The 19,019-nt window shown below is 49.8% G+C and overlaps 3 protein-coding genes across 50 annotated transcripts in view; 1 reads left to right on the forward strand and 2 right to left on the reverse strand.

The window, feature by feature from the left end:
• cdkn2aip (CDKN2A interacting protein) lies at nucleotides 1-3,043 on the reverse strand. The gene is made up of 4 exons (XM_040162987.2): nucleotides 2,941-3,043; nucleotides 2,264-2,513; nucleotides 2,044-2,168; nucleotides 1-1,485 (listed from the first exon to the last, which is right to left on the reverse strand). The coding sequence occupies exons 2-4, from the start codon at nucleotides 2,509-2,511 to the stop codon at nucleotides 941-943; spliced, it is 918 nt and encodes a 305-aa protein (XP_040018921.1). The 5' UTR covers nucleotides 2,512-2,513; nucleotides 2,941-3,043; the 3' UTR covers nucleotides 1-940.
• tubgcp4 (tubulin gamma complex component 4) lies at nucleotides 3,037-12,191 on the forward strand. Its single transcript, XM_040162764.2, has 18 exons — nucleotides 3,037-3,634; nucleotides 4,010-4,138; nucleotides 4,355-4,477; nucleotides 4,556-4,609; nucleotides 4,744-4,800; nucleotides 4,919-4,998; nucleotides 5,457-5,658; nucleotides 6,209-6,374; nucleotides 6,465-6,589; nucleotides 7,057-7,107; nucleotides 7,184-7,289; nucleotides 7,463-7,570; nucleotides 7,872-8,016; nucleotides 8,739-8,916; nucleotides 9,010-9,144; nucleotides 10,627-10,743; nucleotides 10,827-10,966; nucleotides 11,908-12,191. Exons 1-18 carry the CDS (start codon nucleotides 3,557-3,559, stop codon nucleotides 11,912-11,914), a joined length of 2,001 nt encoding a protein of 666 aa, XP_040018698.2. The 5' UTR covers nucleotides 3,037-3,556; the 3' UTR covers nucleotides 11,915-12,191.
• Nucleotides 12,181-19,019, reverse strand: part of tp53bp1 (tumor protein p53 binding protein, 1) — a 17,042-nt gene continuing 10,203 nt past the window's right edge. For 13 of the 48 annotated variants that reach the window (XM_040162342.2, XM_078085942.1, XM_078085936.1 and 10 more), the window contains 13 exons: nucleotides 18,135-18,381; nucleotides 17,229-17,309; nucleotides 16,986-17,138; nucleotides 16,546-16,751; nucleotides 16,080-16,250; nucleotides 15,296-15,693; nucleotides 14,941-15,132; nucleotides 14,680-14,859; nucleotides 13,783-13,971; nucleotides 13,606-13,700; nucleotides 12,835-13,031; nucleotides 12,571-12,707; nucleotides 12,181-12,486 (listed from right to left, as the gene is read on the reverse strand). In XM_040162342.2, the coding sequence (XP_040018276.2) occupies nucleotides 12,296-12,486; nucleotides 12,571-12,707; nucleotides 12,835-13,031; nucleotides 13,606-13,700; nucleotides 13,783-13,971; nucleotides 14,680-14,859; nucleotides 14,941-15,132; nucleotides 15,296-15,693; nucleotides 16,080-16,250; nucleotides 16,546-16,751; nucleotides 16,986-17,138; nucleotides 17,229-17,309; nucleotides 18,135-18,381 (2,437 nt within the window). In that variant the 3' untranslated portion in view covers nucleotides 12,181-12,295. The other 35 variants (XM_078085951.1, XM_078085947.1, XM_078085949.1 and 32 more) reach the window with 10 other exon arrangements.

Here is a 19,019-nt window from a genome sequence, read left to right on the forward strand (position 1 = left end):
TTTTGTTCATTTAAAAATATATTTAGAAACAGAACATTGGTGTAAATGTACAGTAACATACGGGAACTCACACTTCTAAGAAACCCTGTTGACCTTTGACCCAAACGGGAAAAGAAAAGAAGTCACAGCAACCATGGCGACCGTCATTACGGGGAACTTCTCGACGTCGGGTCTCAGTCTTTCTTCTTTTAAACAGTGAAGTTAAAGAATGAACTAAAATAAAAGCATTTAGTACTTAGTGATGAGCACTGTTCGGCCTCTTGAACATGCTGCGGTACAAAACAATTTTAAACGTGGGTGCCTCTGAATAACTTGAGCGAGGTCCAACTTTGAACAATTAATATTTGGATCAGTAGAAATGAGACTCAGAAACAACCAGCAGCTCAAACAGTTAATTGGAACATTTGTGAAAAAACTAAAATAATTGATATCAATTCAATTGAAAAAAATTAAGTTCAACATAAACAAAATAATCAGGTGAAGTGACGGGTGATCATAACCGGGAAACGTTCCCGGTTATGATCACCTGTCACAGCCGAGCATCAGATGAAAAGCAGCAGCGTCACAGCAGGAATCAACAGTGGGAAAATTAAACGCACGCCGAACGCGACGGCCAAAAGTATTTCTTCAAGTTTTAACGTCAAACGCTTTTGCCTTTTGTTGGTTTAACGTTTCCTTCCAGTTCGCGGCGGTCTGACCTTCGAATGACGGCACGTCACACGCCGCCAGTGCAGCTGAAAGCGGTTGTAAATTTACCCGCCGCAGTGCCGACGTCCCGGACATCGTTCCGCTGACAACGTGCCAGCGGCGTCATGAAACAAGCATTGTGGCAAATTGACAATCGGTCCGGACCCCGTCGCGCTCTCGAGTTCCTTCAGCAGCTCCACCAGCGGGCGGCGCGTTGTCTCATCTCCGGGCAGGCGCGGCGGCAGCAAACGCCCTACGAGGAGCCGTCTTCCCGCCGCTCGGCCTCGAAGGGGAAGCTGAGAGCCGGAGGGAAGCCCTGATTCCGGGGCTGCTCGTCCAGCAGCATGAGATCCTCCACGTCCTTCCCCTTGTACCTCCGCCTGCAGATCTTTACTGTCACTTTTCGGCCCTGGAAGACCTTCAGGGCCTCTTTGGAGGCCATGGCCCTGGCGGCGGCCTCGTCCCGCCCGTACCCCGTCCCCATGTACACCGTCCGACAGCGGATCTCGCACACGTGGCCCTCCTTCTGCGTGCGAGCGGCGGGGAGGCCGGCGATGTCCTTCAGCGGCACGAACACGCTGGTCAGGGTCTCTTTACACGACTCCACGCAGCTGCGAAGTATTTCAAAGTGGTCCAGGTTGGGGCCGAAGCCCCCCGCCGACACCAGCTTCCAGGCCACGGCCTTGTAGAGGCGGTTGAAGAAGGGCTGGTGCTCCGCCGGCGCCTGTGGCCGAGGGCCGGATTTCTGGCCGCGCTCGTTAGCTCCGCATCGGGATCTCTTCACAGCGCCGTCGCCGTCTGCAGAGAACGACACAACGGTGCACAGAGTCCCGTCTCAGTCAGACTCCGGCCTCACGTCAGAGTGTGGGAAGATGAAAAAAATGCAACAACAAGAGCACGAAGACACGCTGGTGGTCCGTAAAAAGCAACAAAGTTTGATCCCACGGTCATTAAAGCTGTTCAAGGTCATCTGAAATTATTGTGTGTTTCAACGAGCCGGAATAAAAATGACAAACCAGCGTTTTTTGCGAGTCAAAGGTGATAACACATCTACACAGGCTGTAAAGCTTCCTTTTTTTATTGAATTAAATCTTGAGACAGCCTTTCTTATGGACGATGGTCATAAAGCAAATTAAAAAAAGTGATGTGGTTCTTGGTTGAGTCGAAAGGTGCCTCTAATGTTTCATCCATCCACTTAATACATGAGAAATATTATGAGACATTTGGATGCAACCCACAACGCCTGCTGTAGTGTCATTCATCTCTTTATTTTACTCTGAAAAGCTGATATGATCAAATATCAACAGTAAATACAGTTGTGTGCGTTATTCTTCATAAACGTGTGTACTGCCTCACCAGCCGCGGCGCCCCGCTTTCCTCTGGACAGGATTCCATCCTTTGTGGTTTTGTGCATCGGGCCGTCCTTCACGACTATCCCCTCACCCATCTCAGAGATCTTGTCCATCACAGCCTGTGGGTAGCTGGAGGGGGGAGACAGCAGAGACGAGCTGACTCTGGGGGCGGCCGGCTTTCAAGCTCTGCCCTCGTTGGTAAGAGCCTTACCGGCGGGTCTTACCTGCAGCCGAGGAAGACGTGGTTGGCCCACACCATGGACAGCGAGAGCAGCTTGTCCAGGCTGCTGCTGGGGACTCCGGGCTCCATCGCGGGGAAAGCCTCCATGTTCCTGAGGAGGAACTCCCTCCGAGCAGCCCACTGCTTGTTGCTCTCGCAGTAGGTCCTGAACGTGTCGACCCATTGGGCCAGCCGGGGGTTCTGGTCCAGGTACTCCGAAACAACGTCTCCTTCGCTGGTCTCACACGCCATGCCTGGGACGACACACGCCGTGACGTAACAGCACAGAAAACGGACGCCAGACGAACGTCACGTGTTTGCGCGGCGCGCAGGGAGGAGCGGCTAGCTCCAAGCTAAGTCCGCCGTCAATCAAACTCAACAAGTCCCTATCGAGACTCGCCGGAGCCGCCGGTTATCGTTTAAACACCGCACACACTCGGTGCTTTGTTCCTCACGCCATTGCTAGTAACCTTAGCCCAATTAAGCTAATGGTGCCACTGTTAAACTGACTTTAGCAACTAACGTTGAGTTAAGTTAAACGGCTGCCGAGTAGTTACGGTAGCGTTACTAGAAGTCACTCGTATGATTACCACACACTCGAGCCGATCCACGGCGAGAGCAATGTGCTGTAACCGCGTAAATTAGGCAGTTGTGATCATTTTACTGGTAACTACGACATACCGAGTTCTCTCCGTTGCGCGGTGCTGCTAGCTAGCTACACGACCGAATGATGACGCAAGACTAGCGACGATACCTGTTTTCTTCTACAAGAACTACATTTCCCAGAAGCCTTTTGGTTACTTTTATTTAGATGGATATATACTTTATTAATCCTCATGGGGGAATTTGTGTGCAATAGCAGCAGTACAGTAAATTAAATGATACATTAAAAATATATACACAATACAGTAAAATAAAATAGCAGCAATATTCAATTAAATTAAAGTGATAGGGGTATGTACAGTGGGGTGGAATATGTATACAATTAAATTAAATTAAAAAAAAGAATTACATTTACATGAAAAAAACAACAGTAGACCCATTTTTATCCTCTTAGATGAAAGAAAACAGAATAATATTAGACGCATTTGTATTCTTTACATACAATTAACTTCGGAACGCCGGCAGCTAAATCCATGGTTACTGTTGGTTAGCAACCACTTTGCGCCCCACGATGCTTTGCGTCGTGACGTCGTTAATCTGCGACAGCGCGGGCGGTGGTTTGTTTTGGTGGCGGAACGAGATGCTCAAAACTCATAGCGGCGTTTCTAACGTTAACAATTACAGGTGAATTAAAATGATTCACGAGCTGCTGCTCGCGCTGAGTGGATACCCGGGGACCATCTTCACGTGGAACAAACGGACGGGTTTGCAGGTAAAAGTGAAACACCGAAACGTAGCTTACGTCTCTCAAACACCGGCTTGCTAACTTTAGTTAGCTGACACATTTTATTAGACTTTTAAAGACAAACATTAGTATTCTCGTTCGTCTCTGTTTGCTTCTCAGTCACGTATTGGTTATTCTGTTATTCTTAACCCCCACAGATGTAACATATGCACATTTAGAAATATGTGACGTGAATAATGTTAGAAACTTTCACGAATTAAGCTGGCCTAATGTGAAATGTAACGTTAGATGTATTCAGAGATTTACCGTCTACAGATCACGTGACATCCTCGGCCCTCTTATCGGAAAAGGAAAATCTCTGGCACGGTGTTTCTCTTTGAACATGAACCATTCCGCCCTCAGGTGTCCCAGGACCTGCCCTTCCTTCACCCCAGTGAGACCAGTGTCCTCAACCGCCTCTCTAAGTTGGGCTCAGATTACATTCGCTTCACAGAGTTCATTGAGCAACACACAGGCCACGTGCACCAACAGGTAAGAAAAGTCCTCTATGAGCGACGCAATGCCAAGTACAGTGTGAGTGCAGTCATGTTAAACGTACAATGTGGTGACTGTGGATTTTTTCTTCAATCGGAGAATTGGGGGTTTGATCCCCGGCCGCGCTGCTCCGCAGGTCGCCTGTGTAAAGTTGGTTAGTACCATGGCAAAGACAAGGGTTCTCTGCTATTAAGATTGTCTTTTTCTCCTCAGGAGCATCACACAAACCAGCCCAACCAGACGGGACTCTATGGGATTTACCTGCGCGCGTTCTGCACGGGGCTGGACTCCATCCTGCAGCCGTACAGACAGGCCCTGCTGGACCTCGAGCGAGAGGTAGAACGATGTCACGTACAAGGAGAACAAAGCGCGCAGCAAGTGATATGATGCTCATTTAACTTGCGTGTGTTTCAGTTTCTTGGAGATCCACATCTGACGATCTCTCATGTGAATTATAAGCTTGATCAGGTAAAGCATTTATCAAACTCTTCTGAGATAATTCTTCAATTTCTCTTTTTGATGATATACAAAAAACACTCTCAGTGGAAAGTCTTTCTACAGTTAAACACACGTTTGTCTTACACTCTACCTTCTCCTTCAAGTTCCAGTTGCTGTTTCCCTCTGTGATGGTGGTGGTGGAGTCAATAAAATTGCAGAAGGTAAGGTTTGTTTGTAGTGGTGTTTCCCTAGGAAATGTAAGATCAGGGCGGCCATATTGCACAAGAGGAAAGCTTGGTAATTGGCGGGTAACAGACCTCTCGTGTGTCGCTGCTTTAGATCCATGGCTGTCAGATCCTGGAGACGGTGTACAAGCACAGCTGTGGGGGGCTTCCTCCTGTCCGCATGGCCTTAGAGAAGTAAGTCTTTCAATGGGGAAGAATGTAGATCCCGTACAGCAAGATTTCAACATGTTCGGGAATAACTTCGAGACTCCAAGTAATGCTGTTTCAGAAGAAGGAAGGAAAGGAATAGGATTTCCAATGATGATGACAATATTAATAATAATTATTATAATAAGAAGTTTAAATGGTTCATAGGTTCATCCCTTCTTTGTTGAAGATGCTTTTACTTTGTAAAATCCTACAATTTGGCCTTTCATGGCTTTGAGACACTTTGTGTCTTTTGTATGCTTAGTTTAGCGTTTAGCTATAATTAATTATCGTATTCCCTTTACTGTTAGCCTTTTTCTCTGCTTCTATTATGTGGAAAAGCTGTGTAGCTCTTTTCAAACTGTTGTTGTTTTCGTCATCTTGGATTTGTCACGTCTCCCTTTGATACGAAAGGTCTCTGTCGCGTTGCTCCTCTTGTGCTGCAGGATTCTGGCCGTGTGTCACGGTGTGATGTACAAGCAGCTGGCGGCCTGGATGCTGCACGGCTTGCTGCTGGACCAAAGCGAGGAGTTCTTTGTGAAGCAGGGCCCCAGCGCGGGAGGAGCCGCCGCCAACCAGGAGGAGGAGGAGGAGGACCTGGGTCTGGGGGGCCTGAGTGGGAAGCAGCTCAGAGAACTGCAGGACCTGGTGAGAGCCGCGGCGCGGTGACGTCAGCGCGGGATGTGGTCAAAATAGTCAAAACAGTTCACAGATAAAAATACAATCTGAAGTCTGAATCTACATAAGAGTAAATATCAGGATCAGGAAACATTTATTGCCATAATATCTCAGACATACAAGGAATTTGACTTGGCGGTTGGTGCGTGACAGCAGACAGTACGGCAGTAGACGACAAGACAACAGTGCAAGAGGAATAAAATATAATGCTAAGGGTTACTAGTGTAAGGCTATGGGTTAGTTTACAATAAAAAAACACAAGTTAAAGTTAAAAAATATATAAAAATTAAAAAATAAAGTGCACTAGCGAACAGGAAGTGACAAAATTGTTGCTGCCAAATAAAAAAGGTTACATGATATTCAACCTTTTATAATGCTTTTTATTACTTAATGACTCAAATAGTCTGTGAAGAAGATCCACTGTACAGTTTACACATGACTGCATTCCGTTGTGTTCATTGTGGAGGTTTGTTTAAGGCGCCCTATGAGGTCTGAGTGACCCGTCTGCTCTCCGTCACAGAGGCTGATCGAGGAGGAGAACATGCTGGCTCCGTCCCTGCAGCAGTTCTCCCTACGAGCCGAGATGCTTCCCTCTTACGTCCCCATCAGGGTCGCAGAGAAGATCCTCTTCGTCGGAGAGTCCGTCCAGATGTTTGAAAACCACAACCACAACCCGTCCAGAGCCGGTAGCTGGCGTGCGTGCGTGTGTGCGTGGTGAACTCTTCTGACGCCTGCTGTCACTACGAGGTCACGTCCTGTCGTTGTGCTTCTCTTAGGCTCCATTCTGAAGCACCAGGAGGACCTGTTCGCCACCGAGCTGCACCGCCTCAAACAGCAGCCTCTCTTCAGCCTGGTGGACTTTGAGAACTTGATTGATCGGATCAGGAGCACAGTGGCAGAGGTGAGCTCGTGCACTGCTGCGTTATAGTTTATATCAATGCCGATTCTCTTGGTGTGATGTATCTTTACCAGAAGAATGAACTTTGTTTCATTAGTCATGAATGTAAACAAATAACCTTTTTATTTTTGAGCAGTGATACAATAAGATCCAAACTCATTAAAAAAGCTCGTAGCTAAATAACGAGCTCCTCGATTAGCTTTCATTAGCCCGTATCTCTTTATCTCTTTATCAGACTCTTTTTTTTTCAGACATTTCTGCTACTTGCCTCTTTTAATCGTGAGGGTTTTATTACATTTGAGGAAGCGTATTTGCATCCACTGTAGTCAAATGGAGCCCCCCATCAGATCTTTTATTCTCTCGGCCTTGATGTGATTCTGCGACTTGGGGCCGGTTCTGGCTGTGAATCGCCTGAATGACCTCCCACGTCGAAGGTGACTCCAATTAAAATGTCTCTTCTTGACTTCCAGCACCTCTGGACGCTGATGGTGGAGGAGTCAGATCTGCTGGAACAGCTCAAGGTTGGTATTCGTTGTTTTTTTCCTTCTGGACCAGTTGGAAAAAGGGCCACGCGTTGACGTCTGCGTTTGCTTCCAGATCATTAAGGACTTCTACCTGCTGGGCCGAGGCGAGCTCTACCAGGTCTTCATCGACCTGGCGCAGCACATGTTGAAGGCGCCTCCGACGGCCGTCACTGAGCACGGTAAAGGTTTGAATATCTAACGAGGCCTGAGATCATCTCACACAATGCATGTCCAACACTCACATCAGGTGGATTTAACTGATCCATTCCATCACACCGGGACTTTAAATGGCTTACAATAATGTCACTTTCTGTTTGGAGAATCGCCTTAAAGTTTGTGTGCGTGTGCACAGATGTGAACGTGGCCTTCCAGCAGGCGGCTCACAAGGTGCTGCTGGACGACGACAGCCTGCTGCCGCTGCTGCACCTCACGGTGGACTACCAGGGCAAAGACAGCAAAGGTAACCGCTCGTCTTCATCGCGCCCGCTCGTCTTCATCGCGCCCGCTCGTCTCCTTCAGTTGGTTTTTGGCGCCATCCGGTGGTTTCATGATCAAATAGTTTTTATTTACCTGCTGATTAAAAAAACACAATAAGTCTTCTTATTGGAAGCTAGAAAGATGATGAGGTAAAACCTACAAATGAGCCCACTGAGGTCTCCTGTTTTCCTGCACTGATACTGTTCATCTCTGTTATGTTAAAAATGTATTTACTGATAAATCGATAGTGGAAATAATAATAAGCGCTTTGGGGTTTTTTCCAGAGGTGACCGGCCCCAGAGACGGAGCCACTCCTCCACAGGACGCCTCCCCTCGCGAGGCCCCGCCCACCGGCTGGGCGGCTCTCGGCCTCACCTACAAGGTGCAGTGGCCGCTGCACATCCTCTTCACTCCGGCCATCTTGGAGAAGTGAGACCTCTTTTGGCTTCGTAAATATATATATTTGTAATTGTTAATGCCTGAGAACATCTGGAGGCTAAACCAGGATACGGGATTAATCCGGGATTCTCAGGTTATCCTGGATCAATTTAGCTTTGACTTGGTTGCCCGAAAGCAGGTTGAATTAAACCCAGCCAAGTAACCACGGTGATTTATTCTCTGCAGCTAGCATGCTAACGGCCGGGCTAACAGCCAGGCTAACATTGATCCGGGGGTCTCACATGTTCAATCAGCGGCCGCTCTGATCCGAAATGAACGTGTTTAACAGTTGAGGGCGATATATAAAGTCCTGTTCACCGGTGTTTCCTCCTGCACCGTGATGCCCATTACTGAACCACGTTGTGGATGAAGAAGCACTGATATTGAGACGTGCTTTCAGACGTGAGCGGGTGTTTGGGAACAGATCAGAGCAGCGTGAAACATCTCACCATCCCACACATGCTCCGTATGGCACTGCGCTTTAATGCAAGCGGCGTTCTTCTATATGCTGAATCTGTAAATAAAGGCACTACTTGCCGTACTGTCAGAGTGTGTGTGTCTACTTAAGAAGCTACCAGCTCCTCCTTCTCATCAGCTCGGTCAACGTGCAACCGATCACACAAAGTCAAGTTGCGCCTTTTTCACTTCTCCTGGATTTCTTTATTCTACTGTATTCACCCCCTGGTGAGTGTCCTCTTCCTCCTCTTCCCCAGGTACAACGTGGTGTTCCGGTACCTGCTGAGCGTGCGGCGGGTGCAGTCTCAGCTGCAGCACTGCTGGGCTCTGCAGATGCAGAGGAAGCACCTCAAGTCGAGCCAGACGGACGCCGTGAAGTGGCGGCTACGCAACCACATGGCGTTCCTCATCGACAACCTGCAGTACTACTTACAGGTGAGCGCTGGGGGCGGAGCCAGACGTGTCGGTAATGCGTGTGAACATGTTATTGGAATGTAAAACAGTCTTTAACTGTGTCTTGTGCTCCAGGTGGACGTTCTGGAGTCTCAGTTCTCTCAGCTGCTTCAGCAGATCAACTCCACCAGAGACTTTGAGAGCATCCGACTGGCCCACGACCACTTCCTGAGTAACCTGCTGGCTCAGTCCTTCATCCTGCTGAAGCCGGTAGGGCCCCCCGAGCCGGACGTGTACTTATTGATGACTCGCCCCGATGCGATGAATTTAAGTAAAAGGGGGACGGCGTTCAACAACAAAACTAGTAATGTATGTATGGTATGGTAATATATAACCATCATAGTATAGTGCGTCCAAAAGTGTCCCAGTAAAAAGACAATTAGTTTATTGTCAAATATTCCAAGGTAAAGGGGTACGACAATTCACAAAAGCGAAAATAATATCCTAAAAAATAAATGTAACAGCAAAGTGATTAGAAGGAAAAGTTTAGAAGGTCAAAAACAAAGCGTAGCATAAAGAAAGTAATAGTACGATGAAACTAATACAGTTGAGCACGTAAAGAGATTCTAGTAAAGTAGGACATGTTATATGATGTATGTTAAATCAATAGTAAGCCAAAAACAAACCTGCATAGTATCAGGAAACATTTACTGCCATAATACGTCAGACATACAAGGGATTTGACTTGGCGGTTGGTGCGTAACAGCAGACAGTACGACAACAAGACAACAGTGGACGAGGAATAAAATAAAATATAATGCTATGGGTTAGTTTGAAAATAAAGAAATAAAAGTTTAAAATATTAAGAAATTAAAAATAGAGTGCACCGGCGAACAGAAAGTGACGTGCGCAGTGGGAAAGAAAGTGATGGGTGGAGCGTCAGAGTCACAAACAGGTGTTGTCCGGGTGAGGGGGGGCGGCTACGATCTTTCTAGCTGTTTCAAGTCCTGCAGGGACGGCAGTTTGCAGCCGATCAGCCTCTCTGCAGAGCGGAGGACGCGCTGCAGCCTGCCCTCGTCCTTGGCTGTGGCTGCAGCGTACCAGACGCTGATGGAGGAGAAAAGCCAAACTTAATATTTGGTACAGAAACCTTTGTTTGTTTGTTTGCAATTACAGACATCATACGTTTCCTGTAGTACCAGATTTGCACACTGTAGCAGGGATTTTGGGCCACTCCTCCATACAAACCTTCTCCAGATCCTTCAGACCTTCAGCTCCCTCCAAAGAGTTCCTACTGGGTTCAGGTCTGGAGACGGGCTGGGCCTCTCCAGGACCTTGAGATGCTTCTTACGGAGCCACTCCTTAGCTGCTGGCTGCGTGTTTCGGGTCGTTCATGCTGGAAGACTCAACCACGACCCACTTCAATGCTCTCACTGAGGGAAGAAGGTTGTTGGCAAAGATCTGACGATACACGACCCGTCCTCCCCTCGATACGGGGCAGTCGGCGGTCCCCTCTGCTGAAAAATGTTCCACCTCCGTGCTTCACGGTTGCTTTGGTGTTCTTGGAGTTGTGCTCATACTTCTTCTTCCTCTAAATTACAGACTCTTACACGCTTTGTAAGTGGAAAAACCTGCAAAGTCGGCAGTGTATCAAATGCTTCTTCTCCCCACTGTATCTCAAAAAAACATCACATGGCGTAGTATTTAGTCTGAAATGGTATTTAAGAATTACATCACGCCTCCTGTCCGCAGGTGTTCCACTGCCTCAATGAGATCCTGGAGCTGTGTCAGACCTTCTGCTCGCTGGTCAGTCAGAGCGTGGCGCCGCTGGACGAGAGGGGGGCCGCCCAGCTGGACCTCCTGGTCAAGGTGCTCCTCGTTTGTCACACGTTTACATACATACGCGTAGATCTAAAACTACGTGCGGTAACACTGGTGTTTTGGACTCTCAGGGCTTCAGGCGCCAGTCGTCCTTGTTGTTTAAAATCCTCTCGAGCGTCAGGAACCATCAGATAAACTCTGATCTGGCTCAGCTGTTGCTGCGACTGGACTACAACAAGTACTACACCCAGGCTGGAGGCACCCTCGGCGGGTAGGACACAGCACCAGCATGCACCACCACCTTAATACACGGAGCACCAGCATGCACCACCACCTTAATACACGGAGCACCAGCATGCACCACCACCTTAATACACGGAGCACCAGCATGCACCACCACCTTAATACACAGAGCACCAGCATGCACCACCACCTTAATACACGGAGCACCAGCATGCACCACCACCTTAATACACGGAGCACCAGCATGCACCACCACCTTAATACACGGAGCACCAGCATGCACCACCACCTTAATACACAGAGCACCAGCATGCACCACCACCTTAATACACAGAGCACCAGCATGCACCACCACCACCTTAATACACGGAGCACCGCCTTAATACACGGAGCACCAGCATGCACCACCACCTTTAATACACGGAGCACCAGCATGTACCACCACCACCTTAATACACGGAGCACCGCCTTAATACACGGAGCACCAGCATGCACCATCACCTTAATACACGGAGCACCAGCATGCACCACCACCTTAAATACACGGAGCACCAGCATGCACCGCCACCACCTTAATACACGGAGCACCGCCTTAATACACGGAGCACCAGCATGCACCACCACCTTTAATACACGGAGCACCAGCATGCACCACCACCACCACCACCTTAATACACGGAGCACCAGCATAATACACGGAGCAACAACATGCACCACCGCCTTAATACACGGAGCACCAGCATGCACCACCACCTTAATACACGGAGCACCAGCATGCACCACCACCTTTAATACACAGAGCACCAGCATGCACCACCACCTTTAATACACAGAGCACCAGCATGCACCACCACCTTTAATACACGGAGCACCAACATGCACCACCACCTTTAATACACGGAGCACCAACATGCACCACCACCCTCTGGAGACTATTGTTTAACCCCAAAAATGTCTTTTTGTTTTCAGAGTGTAAGAGGCGGCACTCGGGACTCCGACGCAGTCAAATGTTCCCTTAAGGTTTTAGTGTTTAGGTTTATTTCTGATAACGGCCTCTGACAGTTCACTGAGGTGGCTGCGATTCTTTGTCGCACTGACAAATTATTCAGTATTTTGGTTTGTTTGATTCGCTGTGCTTTCTTGGTGAATAAGATGTAAATATCTATGGCTGTAGTTCTGTCTTTGTACAAACTGTAAATAAATATAAAACTGATGCGTGTGGAGAAAATAAACATGAAACAGTTAAAATGAAACAAGTCACAGTTTATTATCCCATTAAAAACAGAGTGGATAAAGTTATGTACAGCAGCAGCATGCAACAGAACTAATGCTGAACATCGAACGCTTAAGCACACGATTATGACGTGGAGGCGTAGTCATGGCGATACTGAGGCTTGCTGTGGAATCCCAGGCACTCCCCGCGGATGACGCTCTGGATGAGCCACTCTGGGGACACCAGCGGGACGTCCTGGGACGTCACCTCCGTCTCCACCCACGCCGGGCAGGAGCTGTCCGTCACCACCACCTCGTACCTGCCGGCGGGGATGTCTGCGGGCGGAGGAACGGACTGTCAGCAACAACCTAGGATGATATTTAGCCATCACCTGGAGGGTGCGGGGGGGTAGTTTCCACCTGAGGAGTCTTTGTCTGCCGGGAACTGCCGGACGGAGGAGCCTCCGCCCATGGAGATCAGCTGCACCCAAAGCTCCACCGGCTTCTCAAACACCAGAAGGACCCGCAGGGCCTTGAAGGGGCTGCAGCGCGGATGCCTGACCGGAGAGGAAACATTCAAATAGCAATCCAACTGTTTAAGCTGAACATCTGAACACGTGTTACCGTAGCAGCATGCCGGTACTACGTCATGGTACTTTGTGGGAAGTGCTGCGGGGGCCTCACCACTCCACCAGCGCCTCGTCGGGCCCCACGCCGGCCGGCAGCAGGTAGTTCCGGTAGTTAAGCAGCTTGTTCTCTCTGCAGCAGTCCCTCACCCACAGGTGCGACACGCTGGGAACGCCGCTGGCCAGGCACAGCAGGTACTTCCTGGTGCGGCAGTGCTGGTCGGCAATGAGCAGGCTCTGGTAGGCCGCCTTGCACTGAGGGGGGGAGAGGGGGGTCGCAGAAATAAAAGATACTAATCTGCTTTCTTAAAAAGCTTTTATGTCACTGAGGTGCTGCCTTGACGACCTGGGAGGATTCCTCCTGCATACGCCGGCCGTCACGTGACCTGACGGAGCCGGAGGAACAATAGGGGCGTGGCCTACAGTCCCCACTTTGCTGTTCCGCTCTCGCTTGTACGGATCATTTTCCTCTGCAAGCTTTCAGGGTCGATAAAGCAGCACGGAGGCATTTATGATTTAGTTTCTTCTTCTTATTCCATAACATCTTAACTATATTAAGTGTGCGCTGTGAGGTCACAACTATGCAGGTTGGAATAATAACATATATAAATATATATATATATATATATATATATATTATATATATATATTATATATATTTATATATATTATATATGTTAAATAACAGAAGTGAGAGATAGGATGAGGATACTTTATTTATGTTGGAATAATCCACATCCAGTGTATAGAAATGCTGATTTTCCTGTAGAACGCCCACAGTGTGTCTTAATCATCATCATAATAATAATAATAATAGTTTGTGTCTCACTTGTTCCTCGTTGAAGTCCTGCAGGACGAATCCTCCGCCCGCCTGCAGCTGGGACTCCGTGTACGCTTTGTTGTACGGACCCGTCTGCACGTAATCTGCCACAGATTAGAAATATGAATGAGCGCTCGTGGCCGCCAGCGGGCGGCCGGAGGCGATGCTTCAGGCTCCGCCCCTCACCGTCCTCGTCGTCGCTGGCGGGCCTGTTGGTCAGCCGGTCGATCTCGGAGGAGGCCGTCAGCATGAAGGCGAAGCCCATGAACAGGGTGGTGTTCTGGGGCAGCGGGCCGTGGGTCTCCGCCGCCTCGCCGGACGGGGCGGGGAGGTCCGTGCCGCTGCCGGAGGTGTTGCACACGCCGACCCGCTGAGCTGCAGGGCGGAGACAACCGGGGGTCAGAGATCTGACGTAGTTCCCATTAAAGTCCTGAGGATGCTCAAAAGTAACACTTGGACTCTAATCTCTGCAGAACTAAAGTAATTAAATTTAAAACATAATATACTGTGTGGAGGAACCACAGCTGGCTTCATTTCATTTAGGTTGAGAAGGTTGGATTGAATACAAAACACTAACAATAGTATCTTACTAATGGAGATATTTTACATGGTAGTGAGAAAACGGTCCATCGCTTGAGGCTCGGAACCGACAAAACACCAAGAAATACACCTCTGATCATCCCTCCACCCGTGCACCGTCACCATGGTAACACTGGTGAAGGTTATTATTTACCGAGTCGGCAGCAGCAGCAGCCAGCGGGAGACGGACTGTCCTAAATGTCTCCGTTATGCTCAGTGTAAAAATGAATGAATCACATTAGTGACGTGGAGTCTCGTGGAGTACAATGTAAAGAGGTTTAATTCACACACACACAGCCGACCAGTTAAAGCTGTTGATGAGAATAATTCATAAAAGATTAAAATCTAAAACCAACTCACTGACTTAAAAATGTTAAAAATAAAAGCCTTTTCCTTCGACACCAGGGCAGACGTGTAAAAAGACATAACTAAGACAACTGCCCCACCCCACCCCACACCCCCCCCCGGCCCGGTGCGCTCATGGTTCCGGCGTGGTCTCTGTACCGGCTCTGCCGCCCGAGCCGCGGCGCCCCCTCTTGGCCGGCGACCTGCTCTCCTCGGAGCTCAGCAGCTTCCTCTTGCCCGAGGGCCCGGGGGTCCGGGGGCTGCCGGAGGAGCCGCGGTTGGGAGTGTTCTGCCCCTCGGGGGCTCCTCTGCGCCTCCTCTTGCCCTCCACCAGGTTGTCTAGAATAGAGAGAATATAAACGTCGGCCCAGATGTTGACCAGCGAGCTGCTGACAGATGTTTGCGTGCTTCGGCTCTCACCGAGGCTGATGTCGGAGGCCTTGGCCAGCGGGGTGGAGGGCTCGTAGGGCCCGAGGCTGTGCTGCTCCCTCAGCTTGTTGCCCTGCTCCAGGGACAGGATGATGGCCGTCCTGTTGTACCACTGCCTCTGGGCGTCCTTCTCCACGCTGTAGAACAGGTCCTGCCCCTCCGTCTTGTGGCCCCTCACCACACCTGAGCATTCAGATTCACAGATAAAAGGTTACAGCAACACGCGTCTGCGCGTGCAGCTGAAGAGTAGGAAGCTAAGCTAAGCTAAGCTAACTAGCTGGTGGACGGCCAACGAGAAGACGAAAACGTCCCTGTTCAGACGTCAAATTAGTTGAGTCGTCCTCACCGATGCTGAAGTACTCGTCCTCCAGCAGGGCTGTGACCTCCGTCTCCAGGGGGATGGGGTCGCACAGCAGGATGTCCCTCCCCGCCACCTCGCACTCGTAGCCGTCGTCAAACCGCAGGCGGAACCGCCCCTCGCCGGTGTCCCTGACGATGCGTCCCGAGTAGAAGTAGCCGTTGGACGACCACTTGGCCACCACCCGCAGGCCCACCAGGCTGCTGCCCCCCGGGCCGCTGCCCCCCGGGCCGGCCTCCTCCGGGGACGAGCGCAGGGAGTCGGAGCGCCCGTGGGGCTCCGACTCCGCGGGGCTGAGGGGGAGGCGCGGGGGGAGCATGCGGGCGAGGGGCTCGTCCTCCGAGGAGGAGAGTGGCTGCCTCAGCAGCGAGCCGGCTGCGCCCCCCCTTGGGGAGCGAAACAGAGTCCGATGAGACGGAAGACTTTCATCCATTCATGTGCAGTTTAGAGGTGATTAGAATAACGTTATTGTACTAATAATGTCATAATAGCAGCCGAAGGACACATTTGTTCAGCCTGCATCTCTATGGAAACAACCAGAGATGGAAGTAATTGGGCGGCATGAAGAAAAAAGAATCATGTATTTTACAAAAATGCTCTTTAGATGTCAAACTGTTTACATGCAGCATCTTTGGGCTTTTGGACCAAAGATGCTTCTGATTTATTGACAAAGAAAAGAATCAAATGATCCACGACTGCGTGACAGGATTAGTGGAAAAGAGGAAAAGTGAAGCGTTAATCCAGACGTTCGGCCTCAGAGGCGAGGACTCACCTGGACATCGGCGAGCGCGACGGGGGCCGGCCCCTTCTAGCCCTTCCTCTGGGGGTCAGCGGGGCGAGGGCCCGGGACCCCAGGGTGCCGTAGCCTCTGTTCACTGTGACCACTGACCCTGCCCTGTGACCCCTGTGACCCCTCTGTTGCTGCCCGCCTCCCCTCCTGGGACTGCAGACACACAGAGGGGGACGAAATCAATCCGGTCAGGTTGCACGGGGCACCGATCTGGGAGCGCCAGGCAACGCCCTCCCCCCTCCCCTCCCCTCCTCCTCCCCCACCAGATTCATGCCCACGAGCAACCTGCACCCGAAGCAGGGAGGGATCAGTGAACCACTGAGAGATCAGGGTGTTAGAGAGGCAAGGAGGGTGAAGGGGTGACATGCATCGAGTACAGAGACGGAGGAAATCAGAGACCGGAGGGAGGCGGAGGAGCGGCACGAGGGGGTGAAGGGGGAGGCGGTACCTGAAGGCCCCTCGGCTGGGCGGCATGATGAGGTCCGGCCGCGTGAAGCCGCCGCTGGTTCCCCCGGAGCTGTGCTGCAGGCTGGAGGCCTTGGACGACAGAGAGCTGATGTCGCCGAGGTCACCGGAGGTCATGGAGCTTCCCGTGCGGCACGGCGAGATGTCGCTGTCCAACACCTGGCAGTCCACCACGGGCTCCTCGTTCTCCTGGTGACGTAGAACACGAGAAACGGGTCAGAGCCAGAAGTCACATGTGGTGAATACATCATTTACACATGATGCTGCTTCCTGTGTGAAAGCTTCTCTCTAGTGACCACCGCCTTGGCCTCAATCTGAATTATGAATTATGCTGCATCCATCAGGGGATGCTTTCGGGCGGAGCTACTTTGATTGACAGGTCGCTACCACTCTGTAAAATGTTTTTGTCACAACTGCGGTCACCTCTGTAACTTTGCGCTCCACTTCTTTGCCGTCGTCGTAGTAAACGTCCGTGATGACGCGCGTGACAGTGGTACGCACTTCCTGGATGGTGCGCACGTGTCTGCGGTGGGCGGGGCCTGCGGCTCTTCTAAAGGACGGAGACTCCGGTTCTCCCTTTGAAAAGAACAAACAAACGAATTAATCCAAGAGTCAAAATGGGTGCGAGACACCCAGAGACACCCACAGACACCCACAGACACACACTCTTCTTCCTACCCTGCCGGCTGGGGAGCGTTGCCCTGGTGCATCGAAGCTGGTCTGCTGGGACACAGTTCGCTGACGGAGCTGAGAGACACAGGACAGGTGATCAACACCTCCACCTGTTCAGACCTCAAGGCTAACACTAGCGCTGACTACGCTAGCACTGACTACGCTAGCAGTGACTACGCTAGCACTGACTACGTTAGCAGTGACTACGTTAGCAGTGACTACGTTAGCACTGACTACGTTAGCAGTGACTACGCTAGCACTGACTACGTTAGCACTGACTACGTTAGCAGTGACTATGCTAGCACTGACTACGTTAGCAGTGACTATGCTAGCACTGACTACGTTAGCAGTGACTACGCTAGCACTGACTACGTTAGCAGTGACTATGCTAGCACTGACTACGTTAGCAGTGACTATGCTAGCACTGACTATTTTTAGATTAGATTCAACTTTACTGAGGCAACAAAATGCAGTTTAACATCCAACCAGAAGTGCAAAATAGCAAAAAGTGCAGAGTATGTGCATATGTGATACAATAACAGTGCATGCTAGCAGTGACTATGCTAGCACTGACTGACTACGCTGTGACGTTTGGAGAACCAGACAATAAATTGTGTCCTATTTTACAGCTTTTGAAAATAAAATCCAGATGACGAGGTAATATTTAAAGCTTTAAATCAGCTAACACATTAAAGACTTTTTACTGAAGATAAATAAAACACGTGTTTTATTTAGCTATTGCTATCAAAAGAATGTTACAGAAAGAAAAATACATTTAAACATAACATAAAATATACTAAAATGAACTTATCCTGCATTGAATAGACGCGCTGAGCCACGTAAGCTAAAGCACATTGAGAAAGTGGGCGTGGCCCCGGGAGCGGACAGGAAGTGGCTGACCTTGGACGGGCTGGACGCGGCGCCGCTCTGCGGAGCGGCCCTCAGCCGGGCGTCGGCCTTGTTGGGGGCGGGCGGCTCCGGAGGCGGGGCTTGTGCGTGCTCAGTGGGCTTGGTGGTGGGTGGAGCCTTGAGGGTCTCCCGTGGCGACGCCTCCTCCTGCGGAGGCTCCGATTGGCTGTTGGAGAGGCTGTTGCATCCCAGCGAGGACGCCGGGGAGCTCCTCTGTGGGGGGGCGAACAGCTGCCCTCTGTTGGACAAACGCCCAGAAATAAGAGAAGCCCCGATGTGACGCAGACGGATCAGTAAAGTCAGACGGTCGCGGCGCTACGTCACATCACCGGATAACGTCTGAGAATAAAGCGGTACATTGCAATCGTTTGAGATCGAAGGACAAGCTGCTCGTTTCCATCTTTCTTTAACCCGAAACCAGAAATCAAAGCCTCATTTAGATCATTAATTATACGCTTTCCTCCGGCGACGCCTTACAGCTCATCGTGACCCGAGAGATGTGTAGAAAATAACCATCACACCTCCGGACTACAAGGAGAAGGTCACACGCACGGGCTGTATATTTATAAAATATATATTATAATATATTATATATATATTTATATATGATGCTGACTTAATGACATTGTTCATTCATGTTCTAGTCTTCAGGATGGTTAACAAACACATTTTGTTGTAGTTTTTGTTAAAGAAATACTTAATTCATTCAGTTTCTTACAGGTTTATTATAGTGGTTACAGGTTTTACTGGGGTGAAAGTTGCCCATTATTATTATAATTATATTTATATATATATAATTAAGTTCTTAGAGCGTTTATTCTGGCGAGACGAGGCGCACAGCACTGAGAGGTGGGTTGTTCAGGAATTCCCTTAATC

This window comes from Gasterosteus aculeatus, chromosome 12, assembly GCF_964276395.1.
Source record: "Gasterosteus aculeatus chromosome 12, fGasAcu3.hap1.1, whole genome shotgun sequence".
Taxonomy (NCBI): Eukaryota; Metazoa; Chordata; class Actinopteri; order Perciformes; family Gasterosteidae; genus Gasterosteus; species Gasterosteus aculeatus.

Coding starts and splice junctions, on each gene's coding strand:
- cdkn2aip (XM_040162987.2), bottom strand. CDS start 2,511: ATGGCGTGTGAGACCAGCGAAGGAGACGTTGTTTCGGAGTACCTGGAC. Junction 2,169..2,263: donor CACGTCTTCCTCGGCTGCAG/GTAAGACCCGCC, acceptor TCCCCCCTCCAG/CTACCCACAGGCTGTGATGG. Junction 1,486..2,043: donor AAAGCGGGGCGCCGCGGCTG/GTGAGGCAGTAC, acceptor CGTTCTCTGCAG/ACGGCGACGGCGCTGTGAAG.
- tubgcp4 (XM_040162764.2), top strand. CDS start 3,557: ATGATTCACGAGCTGCTGCTCGCGCTGAGTGGATACCCGGGGACCATC. Junction 6,590..7,056: donor TCAGGAGCACAGTGGCAGAG/GTGAGCTCGTGC, acceptor CTTGACTTCCAG/CACCTCTGGACGCTGATGGT. Junction 7,290..7,462: donor GACGGCCGTCACTGAGCACG/GTAAAGGTTTGA, acceptor GCGTGTGCACAG/ATGTGAACGTGGCCTTCCAG.